Raw genomic sequence first — 14,534 nt, forward strand, 5'->3', positions numbered from 1 at the left:
ATACCATCTTCTGAAAAAGTCATTTTTTGGTTTTTTACTGTTATATGCTAAGATGCAGTTGTGTGAACAGTAAAATTGTCTTTGTAAGCTTACGTATACAATAATGAATCAGAAACGATACTTGATAAGTTGTAAAGGGATTCTTAAATTTATTTCTTTTTAATGTATTTTTGTTTATATGACAGTATAATCTTAGAGGCAGGATGTTAGTTAATGGGTGTGTTCTAAAATTAATGCACTGTTCTAAAGACATTGAACAAAACTAAAATGGAAAATCTGAAGATAAAACTTAAAAATTTCTAAAATATTTACGTCATATTAGACAAAGGTTGTTTCATTAATTACTTTTTTTTATTAGATTTTTGAAACATTACAGTCTTAAGGAATTGAAAGTTCTAGCTTTAGTTTAAAATTTAAATTCTCTGAATGAAATTCATTCTAATCTTATTTGAATTGGAATGCCTATCACTAGTTGTATCATACAAATTATAAAATACAAATTATATCAAGAATACAGTGGAATCTGGTTATAATCACAGACAATGTAATCAACGGCTATTGTTATTATTATCAGTTGGTCTCAAAACACCCTATATAAAATTAATTAAAAATAATCTGCCTATTAAAATCAAACTTTCGGTCATTGTTATCAATTGCGATTGGGGGACAAATGATAAGGACTCCTAGAAAATTCATACTAAATGCACCATTTCTTCGAAAGTTCTTTTAACTAAAGCATATCTTTTACATACTTTAAAGGCATAAAAAAATCCTTATAAAATGTGTGCACTGTAGATCTTTACTTGAAGCGTACTTTTGGGGACGGACATTCCCTGCGTGATTTCTCTACTTTAATTTTCCGACCTGTCGAGTTAATAATTCATTTGAGAAGCATTGTTTATTATATTTTATTGAGTTATTTTAAATTTATTTCTTGCTTATTCTTAGACTAATAATATATCTTAAGTAAAAGATATCATTTTGAATATTGAGTCATTAGAAAACAACGTTCAAAATTTCATATTAGCTCGTTTGGCTATTTAGAATATCTGTTTATCCTTTTGTTATAATTAGACATTTAGTAACTTGATGAAAACAGTTGTTTTTGACAAAACATTGTCAAAATAACTGAACGTAACTTGTAAATACAGTAATGTTTATTATAATGCAATATATGCTTTCACTTTACATTATGAAACTTAGGCTTTAGACTGTTATGTTTTCTTTTACATATAGGCTGTTGCTAATAGGTCTAATGCTGGTTGGAAAAGAGAGAAATACTGGTCACAATATTTTCAGCTTGTCTTATAAATTTAACTTTCCAATGATTTATTCATGACTACAGGACTGAAGTTTATGCTAATAAACCTCTTGTAAATATTATGCTCTATTCAAAACTCAAATGGATTCACAAAATCCTTTTGAGTTTTGAATAGTTTTATTATATAAGATTTTTATTTATATAGTAATTGTGAGATATTTAAATAATCTTCAAATAAAGACTAGATAGATGATAAAATGGCTTTATTCTCTTGAAGTAACGTTTACTATTTTCTTTCTAATGTAAATAAAAATAGATATTTTGTAAGAATACAAGCAATACAAACATTCAAAAGTTCAAAATAAATTCCAAAGCAAAAATGTCGTTGCGTATTAGAAAGCATTAAAATGCGCATGCGCTAACGATAGTAGTAATAATATTAAAACACAACAAACAGTTGTTTGTTGTGTTTTAATATTATTACTACAAGATGTTTCTTCAAAAAAGATGTTTCTTCAAAAAGATGTTTCTTCAAAAAAGAGGAATACCTATGGGTAGCACATTATCTGGAGACCTAGCTGAAATTGTAGGGCATCTCTTGCAGACCAGGATCATTCCTAAATTCCTCTTCCATATTGAAATGTATAAAAGAGATACGTTGATGATGTATGCATCATCTGGAAAACTTAAGTCTAAAGTCTAACTTCAATGAAAATCCATATGGTGTCACTATTGAATTAGAGGAAATTAATTACATGAAAGCCTACTTTCTAGATATCGTCTCCTCCTTTAATGGTAATGGATATGACACAAAAATCTACCACAAATTGAGCTTTCTTCCAGTATACATACTTGTCAGCTTCAATGATCCTTACAACTGCAAGATGGTGACTGCTAGGACACTTATTAGAATGCCTCACATACACCGCATTTAGGATAAATGGAGCTAAAATGAATAGTAGAAATCACTAAGACACACTGCTACACCAAAAGCTTAGTATATAAAATGGTGCAAAGGCAAATAAATAAACTCAGATACCAGCAGAATAAAAATTCAACAAGGTGCACTCTCCAGCAAGACATCTCTCTCTCTCCCTCTCTCTCCATTGTAAAGTTATAACATATGAATGCCATATGCATTCTTTATATCAGGATTAGCATCATATGTTGGCGATGATAATCGTGATATAAAGTGTTCTGATGATCTGATGTTGGTCTCTGAGTTGATTTCTTTGACCTTCTATACATAAGGTGTGTGAAGAGGTTTTTTAAGCAGTGCATTCTTGAACATAAGATTGATATAGAAAAGAAGAGACAAATCTTGGCTATATATGCAAGTGATAATGAGATTAAACCAGAACTCCAACAAGCTTCCCTAAAACAAAAAACACACCATAAAAATCACTTCAAAAATATTTAAGGCACACCTGCAGGGTCTATCCATCAATTTTAAAGAAGAAAAACAAATCTCAAGAGCGTGGCAGGCCATATTCGACCCAACATTATAAGAGGCAGTGCATAGACTGAATAGACACACCAAATTGGATATTTCGGAAAAATTTTTAAAAAAGTTTGAATTCTAATACATTGGAGACACAATCCAATCTATTGGGTTGTTCGGAAAGTTTGTAGCGATTTTTAAGAGAAATAAAAGAAATTGTTTTAATACTAAAAATATACTTTTATTCCATTATGTATGCGCCATTGTTTTTAATGACGTGTTGCCATCTATGGGGCAGCTTCATGATACCCTCTTCGTAGAACTTTCCAGTTTTTTCCGCGAAAAACTGATCCACGTGGTTTTTGCAAGCTTCCAAAGTATCAAAGTTTTTATCATGAAGGGAATTTTGTAGAGAACGGAACAAATGGTAGTCCGACGGGGCAAGGTCGGGTGAGTAAGGGGGGTGGGGTAAAACATCCCAGCCTAGTTCCAATAATTTTTGGCGTGTTCGTAAAGACGTGTGAGGTCTGGCATTATCTTGGTGAAACACAATGCCTTTTCTATTGGCCAGTTCCGGACGTTTTTCTTTAATTGCCATGTTCAGCTTATCCAATTGGGAACAATACTTATCAGAATCAATTGTTTGATTCTGTGGAAGCAGCTCATAGTACAGGATTCCTTTCCAATCCCACCAGACAGTGAGCATGACCTTCTTTGGATGAAGACCGGCCTTTGGAGTTTTTAATGGTGATTCATTTTTCTTACCCCACGATCGTTTTCGGCTGATGTTGTTATAAATGATCCACTTTTCATCACCTGTCACTAAACGCTTCAGAAAAGGGTCATTTTCATTTCGTCTTTCAAGAGAATCACAAATGGAGATGCGATCCAGTAAGTTTTTTTCCGTTAAGTCGTGAGGTATCCAAATGTCATAACGATTCACGTATCCGAGCTTCTTTAGATGTTGAAATACAGTACTGTTTGATGACTTCACTATGTCTGCAATCTCTCGAGTTGTGTAATGAGGGTTTTCATCCAATAATGCTTTGATTTGGTCCTCTTCAATAACAGGAGGTCTTCCTGAGCGAGGAGCATCTTCAAGGCTGAAATTACCCGTTTTAAATTTTGCAAACCACTTTCGAACAGTTGATTCTGATACAGCACTCCCACCATAAACATCACATATCTTTTTTGCTGTTTGTACAGCATTTTTGCGTTTACGAAAAAAGAAAAGAAACAAGTGTCGATAATGCACGTTGTTCGCATCCATTTTTGCAATGAGCCAAATTAAACGCTATTTGAATAATCTTAACAGTTTTTTTGTAACGGACGCGTCTCAAGGTCATTTATCGTAATATTCATTGGTTTGTACAATTCTAATCATTTTTGCGTCAATCGGTGTCTCAACTGTCGGCTATCAAAAATCACTACGAACTTTCCGAACAACCCAATAGAATGCCAGTATCAAGGATTCAATTTTAGAAAAACCTACCTGAAGGTCTTAAGTGTAGACCAAAAGCATTAGTAATGGTTTTTTCTCTTATGTGCAAGGCCTATATAAGGTTGGTGAACTTCATATTGATTAATGCCTTGTTATTAGAAGATTAATTTATATACTCGAACGTAAGATGCACTGTTTTTTAGGTGTTAGTATCTTTGAAAATTGGATGCATCCTAAATTCAATGTAATATATCGTAATTAGTGATCTCTAGTGCCTTATGTCTTATCTCTCTATCAATAGAGAACAATAATTGCATTTCATCATTTTAATGATTCAGCAGATTGACGTTATAATAATATGTATAAGAGATTAAGTTAGCTCACTCTTGTTAGTCTATTGCAGTCTTATATTTGAGTATCTTATAAAATGTTATATTTAATTTAAATTTTACAATTTCTCTTGTAAAATTCTTGTTCTATATTCTAAAATCATTAGAATGTCTTTCAGTATTTTCTTTTTCAAAACCACAAAAAGAATTTATATGATATTCTAATGATCTTCATACTTAGAATGCTAAGAACTTTAAATTTATTCCTAGTTGCTGCTTGTTTTTAAAGTAGATTTTCTGTTCTGCAACTTTCTTAAAATTTAGTTTTGATGCTTAGTTTGCTAACAGAAAAATATGTAAACTTTCGTGAATAAAATTACATACTCTATGTTAAACAGTTTATGGAAATCATAATATAAAGGAATTTGGAGGTTTGATTTGTAGATAAAAATTTTAATTCAGCATTATTCCACACAAAAATGATTAAAATAAAACAGATTTCCTTCCGAAATTTGATTTTTATTTAAAATACTTTTACACAAAATAATGCAGTAAATTTTAAATTGAAGTTATTAAATTCTTAACGATATTTTCTTGATTAGTCATCTTCACACACCGGGATGAGATATAAATAACACTTACGTTAAACCTGGTCACCGGAGTGGTCATATTACAGGATAGGTAACGTTTTCGAGGCCCCTTTTGGGCTCAGGCTTCAGGCTTTCGTGTAAATAATAAGCTGGACGTTGAGAATTGAATATTTTCTCTTTCGAGAAGTTCACCATTCAAATCGCCACACGTGCAAACCTACCAGCAGATTTTAAAAAATTCTCAATGTCCGGCTTATTATTTACGCAAAAGCCCGAAGAAGAGCCCAGAAGGGGCCTCGAAAACATTAGCTATCCTGTAACGCAACCACTCCGGTTACCAGGTTTAACGTAAGTGTTATTTAATATTTTCTTGTTTTTAAAACTAACTTTTACTGATCGTTGTAAGATAAGATGCACTTTTGATGAATAAGGTATAATATGCAAATTTGAAAACTGCTGTTATGGCAGATTATAATCTGAAGTTTCAATAAAGAATCAGAGAATGTATGCGGAGCAATCATCCAATGGATATTCATATATGAGATTATATAACCTTAAGTTTAACTTGCGCGATGATCAATCCTTACAGATTTAATTTATTCTGAAGCATGAAATTGTTGGGAAAAGGTTGATTTTATTACATACTTGTGTTATTGATTGACTTCTGTCATTTACCTAACATTACATCAGAAGTATAAAAACATTTTTAATATAGTAAATGCATCTTCAGGTTTGGAAACAAAGTTCTGAAAACACCTATAACATTTAAAAATAAGCGTGCACAGCATTTCAAATTAAAAAATAATAAAATATCTACAAATGCAGTTTTTAAATTTAAAACTGGAGTATATTTCATGCTGTAAAAATGTAATTTTTTATTTATTACATTTGCATAGAATAACATCTTTAACTTTACTTAATTGCTTTACTTGATATTTATATTAACGGAGCGAGCCGTCCGTGAACAAACGGAAAATTAAAATTGTATTTAGCACACTTAAAGAAGTGAATTTACTTCAAACTGCCTCCAATTCAAACTGCTTGTCTTCAAGAAAGCAGTTTGAATTGGATTTTGGGAGCTCGCGTATGTTCTTCGACGACGTGACTTTTTATTTTTCTCACTCTGTCATCACTGAAAGGATCTTTATCTTGTTTTTTGGCACTTATAAAATGTATTAAATTAATATTTAAGGAAATAATTAAATTGCTAAATTATTCTAACAAATCTCTGCATGATAGCTTTAAGAATTTAATGATTAAATATAAAAGAATATAAATAAAACGTTTTTAATGTATTTTTGTGTGACTGTGACAAAAAAATAAATATTTTTGAAAAACTCATAGCATCACATAATAAATAGTGCATAAAATAAAGTAGGGTAACTTATAAAATTGACATAAATTTTTCTTTTTATTTCAGTTAACCTGAGTGGTTGTGGAAAGGTGGATAGTGCCAATTTTGAATTGCTTAAAGTACTGGGAACAGGAGGTAAATAAATTATATTTTTCGATAATATTCTTATTGTCGTACAGTTTCGAACTACCGTAGATAAAATGTAATGTCATTTACCGGCACTCTAATGCGGGAGATTCTCGGCAATATAAAATCAAATTCTCGTAGGTTTATCTTATAATTAGCGAATGCAATTTTTTGCAGAAATGGTAACCATCAATGACTTTTAATGTATGTCAATGACAAGTATATGTACTTTGTGACAGACATTCAGAATGACTGCTTCTGCAACGTATTGCATCAGCTAGTTAACGTTAACGTATGAATATTGAAGAAATGAAAGAAAATCGTAGGCGTTGCAATGTGAAAATCAATATTTAAATTGACGGGCATTTGTTTTCTCAGTTTGACGTTATCCCTATGTATTTATAATGAGAAGGTATAAAATGATGTGAAAACATACCTCTATCCTGCCAAACGTGCTTTAGATATAGTTTTAATTTAATAATTGTGAAAAATAAAAACTAGTTTTAAACCTATATATATATATATTTTTTAATATATTATTATGGCTAAATTTTACTAAATTAGTCAATTTGTTTAGTGAATAAGATAGTTAATACTATATTAAGTATATAAATAGGAAGCTTGAGATTATATTCTGTGACATAAATTTTCTTATGTAAAAAATTATGAACAATGACTAAGTTTTAAAAAATGTAACAAAATTAGTAGATCCATTTGGAAAGGGGAGAAAAATCAATTATTTTTATAACGCAAGTCTTTAAAATAGAAAAAAGAATCAATAACTATGTATTCTGCATTTGTTATTTAAAAACTTTCTTAGCATTTAAATGATGATTTTAAATATGAAAATGCAATTAAATAATACATTAAAAGATTATTTTGAAATTTATTAAATGCTCTGTTTAAATTCTATTTTTACATTTACTTAGTAATGTATTTAAAGTCTACAGTATATACTTTGTCGTATTAAGATTTGAAATCGTAATGCCTTTAATAAATTTCTTTAGCTTCAGATCAAGTAAATTTTTAGTATTGTTGTGGTTGATGATGATGGTAAATTAAATAAAATTGTAAAATTTAATGCGTACGACAGTACAGATTGATATGATTAATGAAAATTGTTAGAATTCAGATCTCTCTGCCTATAGGTAGGTAATTTTTCTGCCCTTACAACATCAAGGTTGTTTAATTGATAAATTTAGACAAAGACTCCCAATTCTTCTCTTACAAATAAATTAACGTATTGTTTCGACCGGCGCTTCTAATAAAATTTAGTTTTTAATTTAAGCATTTTTGAGTTGCGCGTTCATTCTTGTAAATAGAATAATTAAGTTAAAAATTTAAATTTTCTAATAAGGTCAAAGAAAAAAGTAGCATCTCTAACTAATATCCCTGCAAATAATCTCCGAGTGTTAACACAAAATGACTAAAAATATATTACACTACTCACACTGCTAAATCTTAGCATAAACTCAAACCATTGTATTTCAATGTGTAATGCTTGGAAACAGTTCAGGTTAACGTTAAGACGTTACTCTGTCATAAAATTACACCTTCCAAATTTCAAACAGTACAGGAAACATCGCTTTATTAAGACCAAAGAAACAATTACCATCCGTTTCAATACTTTTGAATCTTGTTAATTCAGTCTAAACTGTACTAAACATTCTTTAATATCTTTTTCAAAAATGCTTCGTTCGGTTTATTTCGTACTACGGTGGATTCGTGACATCCAAAATTAATAGAGAACTATTTGAATAAAAAAACGTAAACCTTAAAGCAATGTTACGTACTTCAAAGTACGCGAGTTAGACCGAATTTTATTAAAAGGTCCAGTTAAGGCAATAAATGAATTTATTTGGATGACTAAAATTAAAATTAAAAAATATATTAGTGTAAATATAATGAATAAATAAAAATTAGGACAGAAAGATGATTAAACAAAATTAATGAAACTAAATGCTAATTTCTTACACTATAGGGAAATGTATGTCACTGTATTGAGCAAGAGCAGTTTATTCTTTTTATTGATATTAGTTATTGTATCTGTTTCAATATCACAGTTGGAATGAAATTAGAATAAGTAGGAAACTATATGGATTTTTATGAACAAATGATTTATTTACTTCTATTTTTTAAACAAAATATTCACATTAACAGTTACTAATGACCTTATTTCTTCATTTGAGACATCCGTTTGACCTTTTTTAGATTAATAAAGAACAGACACTGTTTAAGATTTTTTTCCGGAAGATTGCAGTTCTCTTTTTTTTTAACACAGTTGATGGTAGAAACTCTGTATGAGTAGTAGTATTGTTCAGAATAGATTTGACATTTGCTACTACTACACCTGCAAGTGGCTTTTGTTAACTGTGTTAACTTTCGATTCAGTTATTGATTTAAATATTATTCAAACTAAATTATAAGATTTTATCGATATTTTCAAATCGTGCTTTGGCAAATTTAATCCTTTTTTTTCCCCCTTTAAAGGGTCGTCGACTTTTAGATTTCACGTATGTTATGACATTTTCAAACTTGAATGGTTACACTGATCAATTATAAATTCCATTAAATATATTGACCTCTTAAATTGCAATATGTGGAGATTCATTTTATTTTTATTTTCTATAAAGTAGTTCAGTTTGATTAGTGAATATATATATACATATATGTAAAGAAAAACTTAAATTTGAAAATAAGTTTTTATATATAAATATATATACAGAAGAAATATATATATTTCTTAGAATAATTTATTTAAAATATCATGCCGGAAAGGGAAATAAAATTTGTTTTTACTTAGTGATAAAATTCTTATCTTTTTCAAGATAAGTGTTCGTAATCTGTTTTGCCGTAAATTAGTGATCTGAAATTCTGTAGCAGTCGTAGTGTTTGTTCTTTAATAAATGCACAAGAGTAAAGTTTAAGATTGATATAAAAACAAAGGACCGAAATGTTACTTTATTCGTCGAAATTTTAAAAGTGGAAACTCGATAGACCTATCTCTTCCTACAAATATTAAAGAGAAATGTAAATTCTAGCATTGCCAAATTCCTTTAATGTCAAATTTACTCAATACATTTACAGTATTTATTCATTACGATTTAATAATATAAAAGCTTAATTTTATAAACATTGATTTATGATTGTGCTATATTCGGTAAGAACGTTAAAAATAAATAAAATAATTTCCCACATTCTGTATACAAAGGCTATTGTTTACAAACTAATTTGAATCTCGACGAAAAAGCTCCCATTGTCTTCTTAATGGAATCGTAATTATGTTGCGATTGTTCCGTTATTCTTAATTAATAACGCAATGAACCATCTTTTAAATCTCTCTAAAATAGGTTGGCGAAGAGAATATGCGGCGGAAATTTTTTTTATAGATTAATTAGTGTCATTTTACATATTTAATTATTAAGTAACATCTTGTAATTGATAACGTTTCATCATTTAGAAAAATTTTTTTAAGTTATAGACACCGATAACAAAGAGCTGATAAAACATTCTTAGCAACATGTAATGAAAGGTTAATAGGATAAGTACATGATGTTTAACCTCTGAAGTTCACTGTGCCATGTTAGATACGAAAAGACAAACTTTATCATATTTGATTTCTAAAAATCATTCTGTTTTCATATGGTTAGATTTCACATACCAGTTTATAAAAGATTTAGCAGCTGCTATTTTATTATAAATTCAATAATTTCTAATCAAATCTGCGTATCGATAACTTATTAAACAAAGCAGAAGTATGAAAATTTGTCTTTAAGTTACTATTAGAATGATAGATGGATATTAAGTTTATTAAAATGCATACTTAAAACTATAAAACATTTAATACTACTTTACAATAGCATATATACTGTATTTAATATATGAATTAGTAGTTCAATGACAAATAACTAGCATTTAATCAAAGGCGTAGCGAGGGAAGGACGCGTCTTTTTTATTTAATGCTCGTGGTCGTACAACTTTCGGCACTAAATGAGAAAGGATACCCGTAAACTCCTTGAATAGATATTAAGTAGGTAAAATATTCAACAAAATATTAAATGTAATGGTAATATGCTATTAAAAATATATACAGTATATTGATTAATGCCTCATTCCCCAGTATTTCCTGTTAATAAATTGCGTATGTTTACATTAGTCTTCAGATAAAATACAGCATAACTGTTTAAAATGTTGTTGATCGAAATATGCTTAGCTTGCTGATCAGTAAAGACCGTCAATTTGTTTCCTAAAGTAGATTTCTGGCTAATTCGTAATATTTTAACATCGGCTCCGTAACATTTAAATTTTATCCGAAAAAATGAATTTATTATGGTTTTAAGCATGAATATGATTGAATGATACTTTATAAAACAGATATAAAGTAGATATAAATTAAAATTTTACTGCCAAAACGTTTTACACCGACGATAGATGCTTCTACCGGTGTTTAATCGTACGATACATTAAATGCTAAAACGGTTCTTAGTAGATTCTACTAAAACTTTCTTAATTCGTGTTTATATAAATTTATAAAACTAATTTTGCGAGCCATTGCGTTTTGTTAAAAGTAATTTGGAGATTATGTTAAGCGGCATTAGACTTAATTATCCGATAGTTTATCATCGTCGTCGATCCTATTTAATATACTTGAATAAGAAAAACAGTTAATATAAAAATCAATCTATAAATAGATCTGTTATTTATAATGTATAATTGTGTTTAATTATTTTAATATCTGTTTTCAAAGATCTGTTTGTCTTCAGAAGCAGTGAGTAGGCTTGAATGAAGTTTCTAACAATTACAGTAAATTTAATTTTTATAATATATGTTCATTTATTTTAAAATGACATATTAAAACATGTGTTTAAAGAACACTACGTTTACAGCGATACAAATATGTAACTAAAAGCTAGATTATTTTTGGTCTAGATTAAGCTAATTATTAATTAATTAAATGATTAATTTTAACGCAAGATGGATGGATGACTCAATCATCCCTATTTAGCCCGAAATTCATAATTTAATTAATAATAATTGAGTTAATTCTAATCCAGAAGTGATCTGGCTTTTAGATATATTTAGGCTTTAAAATTATACTGTGGTTTGTTTTAATTCTAAACACAGAGTGAGTTAAAAATTATATATGATGGAATAAATTAGTACAAATTAACACTTCTTTCGTTTAAGGCTGAAAAATAACCATTAAAAGTCTACAAATTTTTCAAACTGCAGCCCAATTAGAAATGGTTTGTTAAAATAATTCAGTCTACAGTGTGCGACTGTCCTCGCCGTCTGTACACTAGACTCGTTTTAATCATTATTGTATTATAATTGTAAAAATGGTTTTTTATAAATAAATATTTTGGGCACATTTTTCCATCTGAAATGTCGTTATTTACTCTATTTTAGTTATACAGTTATAGTATATTATTATTTAAATGTCTAAAACTTAATTAGGCATCATAATTGATTCGAATGAAATTTTAAATTTATTCAAATTAATTTTTTCTGGGGATGAAGATGAATGATCTTTGAAAACGTTAAGAGATCTTTGACTTTAGTTTCTTTATTTGATACCGAACAATTATGTTGAATCAAATTGTATAATTAGCAATGCTAAATTGGCTAACAGATAATTAAATCAACTTTTTAAAGATCGGAATTATTTTCAAATCAATTCTCAAATTTTAATTATATATAACCTTGTAATCGTATTATATAAGTATGATGGATAGTATTTAATTGTGCTTAAAATTATTTATTTATTTATGTGAAATGGAGATTGTTTATCTTTTACAATATTTCAAGTAGATTAAATATTTATCGACTATATAATGGTTAATATGTTTTGGAGTTTTTTCTTTAAGAACAATTTATGCACTAAAGATGAATCAGTAAGGTAGAAATTTCACTACAAGAAAGTACGATTTTCTTGTATATTCAATTATATCAACGCGGTCTCCTGATGCAATATAGATTAATTTCGTGTCAGATTATTTAGCTGAATATTTAATAGTACGAATATATATAATTGATTTTACATAATAAAATAAGGACCGAAGAGGGGAATAGAGCCCGAAATGCATATCCGTTGTAAATTGTAGAAAATAAATCTAGTTATTCGATCAAAAGGAACATTCCTGTATGATTTGTTTACAATAGCAACTTTATGCTAAGTTTCGAAGAACGTATAACTAATTGAGAGATCGGCAAGCAATCAAGTTTAATCCACTTTCTCTATTTCTCCAGTATGACGAGTGCAATAAATCGGACTTTTTGTCGATACGTGTTTCGGGTTTGACCGAGGAGGGGTTTTAATAACCCGAAACACGTATCGACAAAAAATGGAATAAATAAAGAATGGTAAAAACTGCCTAGTGTCCGATTTATTACACTTCGTCGTGCTGGGGAAATAGAGAAAACGGGAAGACGCGGTTTCAAAATTTGTAAAAAAGTAATCCATTTTTTGGACTCTATGCGCTTGAAAATTGTTATAACTGTTTAATTACATTCTAGTGTTTAAGAACTCAAAATTGAGAGTGTAATTTAAAAACATTTGGTTATTTCACTAATTTTAAGGTTTTCAGAACCAAAAATTGTATGTAGTTTTTATTTGGCCATGTAGAAAATACTGGAAGTAATGAAACCGATTTCATTTTTAATGAAAACTGTAATACTAATTTATAATAGATTTAATACTCTAATACACGAGGGTAGCCTGTAGTCAACGTTTAAGCCACAAAAGTGAAAGTTGTAAAATAATGTTGACTTTTTTGTGGATGAGCTGCTCTTCTGTAGACTATATTTCTTTCAAATATCAAATTTTTTTCTTGCAAATTCTATCTTAAAGTCAGAATTTGTCAAACTATACACCACATTATATCAGATTTATTTCTACATATATATGTAAAGAAGTGGGCCATAAAGTTAAACAAAAATAAAAAGTGGCAATGTAACAATAATAGAAAACATTTTAACGAATGCTCACTAATATAAGCTTTCATCAATGAAATTATTAACTAGTGACTTTTTTCTGAATTTATATTGAAATTGTTCTAATTGCAGATATGTTTTCTGGTTTATTTGAAACTAATCTGTTATTAAAAATGTATTACAAAGGTAATTTAATACTTCTTGTTGTCATAATTATTATTATTAATTATACAACAAACTGATGCAGAGTAGAGTTAACTCACAAAATAGATGAAATTAATGACTAAAATAACTAATAACGCTCTTTGAAATAATAAGTAAATGAGTGACCTTTTGCTTAACAATCAACAATTGCAATTTAGTATTCTTTATTTTCTATGATTAGTTCTAAATGAGAGCAAAGGTATATTCTTATAATTTTTTTTTCGATGAAATTGATGGTCTGTGTAATTGTATAGAACTATTAATAAGTGTCTTTCAACCAGGTAATTACTTGTTAAGATGCATTCTACATTTGTTTCTTTACAAAAGTGCAATCTACAAAAGGATAAATGCAAGTTTAACAGATATAATTTTATCTAAATTAATAGCCAGTAAAATTAGTTTTCGTCAGTTGAATGAAAAATATTCGAATTTAACAATTTGACGAAACTTTCAATGTTAAAGTAGTAAACACTATATCTGGAACCTGTTAAAGTAGTAAATGATCACCGTTTTTCCATAAACTTAAAGAAGAAAATTTAGTAAAAGAAAACTTAGGTTTACATCAGTGGCGTAGCGAGGGGGTGCAAGGGGGTGTATCAGGCACTACTTGCAGAGGGGTGCCCAAATGGTCTCTAAGACAAACTATATGTGTTTCTGGAGGGGGAGGGGCGCCAATAAAGTGTCGCGCCCCCGGGCGCCAGTTACGTTTGCTACGCCACTGGTTTACATTTAGTCGTGTGCAAAGGACTGAAATAACTTGAAGGTGGATTGAATGTTTGTTTTTCTACTCTTCCATTAATGTTACTTCCTTATTTCTTTTAGGGAAAATACAGTAAATGTGACAATTTACGTTAA

The 14,534-nt window shown here is 29.1% G+C and overlaps 1 protein-coding gene across 1 annotated transcript in view; it reads left to right on the plus strand.

The window, feature by feature from the left end:
- The window catches only part of LOC136984818 (ribosomal protein S6 kinase alpha-5-like), a 137,908-nt gene that overhangs the window by 82,133 nt on the left and 41,241 nt on the right, over nucleotides 1–14,534 (plus strand). Inside the window, exon 2 of the mRNA XM_067281961.1 lies at nucleotides 6,483–6,551. Coding sequence (XP_067138062.1) covers nucleotides 6,483–6,551 — 69 coding nt within the window. The remainder of the gene's footprint in view (nucleotides 1–6,482; nucleotides 6,552–14,534) is intronic.

The sequence above is a fragment of the Centruroides vittatus genome, unplaced genomic scaffold, assembly GCF_030686945.1.
Source record: "Centruroides vittatus isolate TY-2023 unplaced genomic scaffold, ASM3068694v2 contig_93, whole genome shotgun sequence".
Taxonomy (NCBI): Eukaryota; Metazoa; Arthropoda; class Arachnida; order Scorpiones; family Buthidae; genus Centruroides; species Centruroides vittatus.